At 32.6% G+C, this 1,880-nt stretch overlaps 1 protein-coding gene across 1 annotated transcript; it reads right to left on the bottom strand.

Moving 5' to 3' along the window:
* Positions 1 to 428: 428 nt before the first annotated feature.
* LOC125876601 (transcription factor MYB41) lies at positions 429 to 1,880 on the bottom strand. The gene is made up of 3 exons (XM_049557821.1): positions 1,706 to 1,880; positions 1,475 to 1,604; positions 429 to 1,360 (listed from the first exon to the last, which is right to left on the bottom strand). The coding sequence occupies exons 1-3, from the start codon at positions 1,836 to 1,838 to the stop codon at positions 622 to 624; spliced, it is 1,002 nt and encodes a 333-aa protein (XP_049413778.1). The 5' UTR covers positions 1,839 to 1,880; the 3' UTR covers positions 429 to 621.

Genomic DNA, 1,880 nt, shown 5'->3' with positions numbered 1-1,880 from the left:
GTTTCAACTCAATAGTGATCAAGTAAAAATGAGCCGACAGAGACACATAGTATTAGTATTTCATCAGAGTACCACGGGATTTATTCAAAATTAAGTTTTTTCAAATAGTAATTTTTCAAAAAGAAAAGAGGGTAGAAAACACGCATTAACATGCCGTACTTCCGTAGTTCCGTGTAACAGAGCAAATCATAAAAAAATAATCAAGTCACTATAGTTGGTTATCTAGATACATAATTTTGATTTCGAATCTTTCAAAATACAATATACTAGAAAAAGAATGAATAAAGAAACTTACACAAACAATATTAGAGGGAAAGAAAATCCTCAAACTTCTTATATGCATATAATCCACCGGTTACATTGGGAAAAAAAAAAAGAATGATACTATATAATAAGACAACAAACAAATTAATTATACACAACTGGTATGTATAGATAAAAGATAAAATTCTAAAACAAAAGCCACCTAACATTACAAACTTAAGAATTTGGATGCACCAAATACTAAAAAAAAAACCGTAACAACGGTTCCATCCAAATGTCCCTAGAGAACAAATAAAACAATAACAACAACAAACACGAAAAAAAGAAACATACATTTTGGACAATGTCGTTCAATATTTACATAAAATCATCGAAATTTAAGCTCTCTGGGATTTCGAATTTCATCAAATTACTGCAATAGCTCTCTTTTTCGTCTTCCGTGGGTGTCGATAACACTGAATCTAAGCTGAAATTCTGAGTGCTGCTGTTGGTGTTGAGTGATTGGAAATTTGAATTATCAGAAGCATCAGAATTACAATAGCCATAGTTTTGTGGAGGTAGCATTTGACCATTCATCAAATAGGATTCCTCCACGTGTCCTAATTGCATTGGCTGTGATAATGAAGATGAACAAGGAACATTTTGTGTGGTGAAATTTGGTATTTCTTGAATCTGATTTTGGAATTGAAAATATTGAGTCTGATTTTGCAATTGGGAATTCAATATTTGATTTTGTTGAAGCTTTTGTAACAACAATTCAGACCCTTCTTGGTTTTGTACTTGAGTGTTGAACATTTGATTATTTTCTTGATATTTTTGTAGTAACAATTCTGGGGTACTTTCATTTTGTGATGCCAAAAGAGTAGCTGCAAGCCTGAAGACTTCAGGGTTTACAAGTGCTTGTAGTCCAAGTAAGCTTGATAAGTTGAATTGAGTCGAATTTAGAAGGGACGATAAGTCTAATAAATCAAGACGAGGACTATGAGTCACTGGATCAATACCATTCCTTAAAAGCCTTTTTCTAATGTGAGTGTTCCAGTAATTCTTGATTTCGTTGTCTGTTCTCCCTGGCAAACGGGCCGCTATAGCTGACCATCTAAGACAAACATAAAACACACATATAAGTTTTGTGAAGACATAATTAAAAAAGGTATGTTCTATTCTGTCTAACAACATAAGCTTTTAAATTATGAAAGTATATATTGCTTACTTGTTGCCAAGAACACTATGAAGTTGGATAATAGTTTCTTCTTCATCAAATGAGAATCGTCCTCTTTTAATATCAGGTCTCAAGTAATTCGTCCAACGAAGACGACAACTCTTTCCACACCTTTGAAGTCCTGCAAATGAATTTTTCATTAGTACTATACACAATATACACTCATAATATACATGAAGAACAATAGAAACTATCGATAATCTCGATGAATAAAATAAATACCAGCATTCTTAGGGAGTGTTCGCCAATTTCCAGGACCATGAAGTTGAATATATTGGATGAGTTTATTATCTTCTTCTGGAGTCCATGGACCTTTTTTGAGTCCATTTTTATCACAACATGGTGATCTTCCCATTGCTTCTATGTTTTGTTTTGTTTTGTTTCTAGATGTTATTAA

This window comes from Solanum stenotomum, chromosome 9, assembly GCF_019186545.1.
Source record: "Solanum stenotomum isolate F172 chromosome 9, ASM1918654v1, whole genome shotgun sequence".
NCBI lineage: Eukaryota > Viridiplantae > Streptophyta > Magnoliopsida > Solanales > Solanaceae > Solanum > Solanum stenotomum.
The sequence above is the reverse complement of the archived record's forward strand: the minus strand, read 5'-3'. Positions and strand labels throughout refer to the sequence as shown.

What these genes read in the sequence shown, in the direction of transcription:
- LOC125876601 (XM_049557821.1), bottom strand. Translation starts at nt 1,838, where the DNA reads ATGGGAAGATCACCATGTTGTGATAAAAATGGACTCAAAAAAGGTCCA. An exon ending in AACACTCCCTAAGAATGCTG is followed by an intron (nt 1,605 to 1,705) that starts GTATTTATTTTA and finishes ATTCATTTGCAG; the next exon opens with GACTTCAAAGGTGTGGAAAG. An exon ending in CATAGTGTTCTTGGCAACAA is followed by an intron (nt 1,361 to 1,474) that starts GTAAGCAATATA and finishes TGTTTGTCTTAG; the next exon opens with ATGGTCAGCTATAGCGGCCC.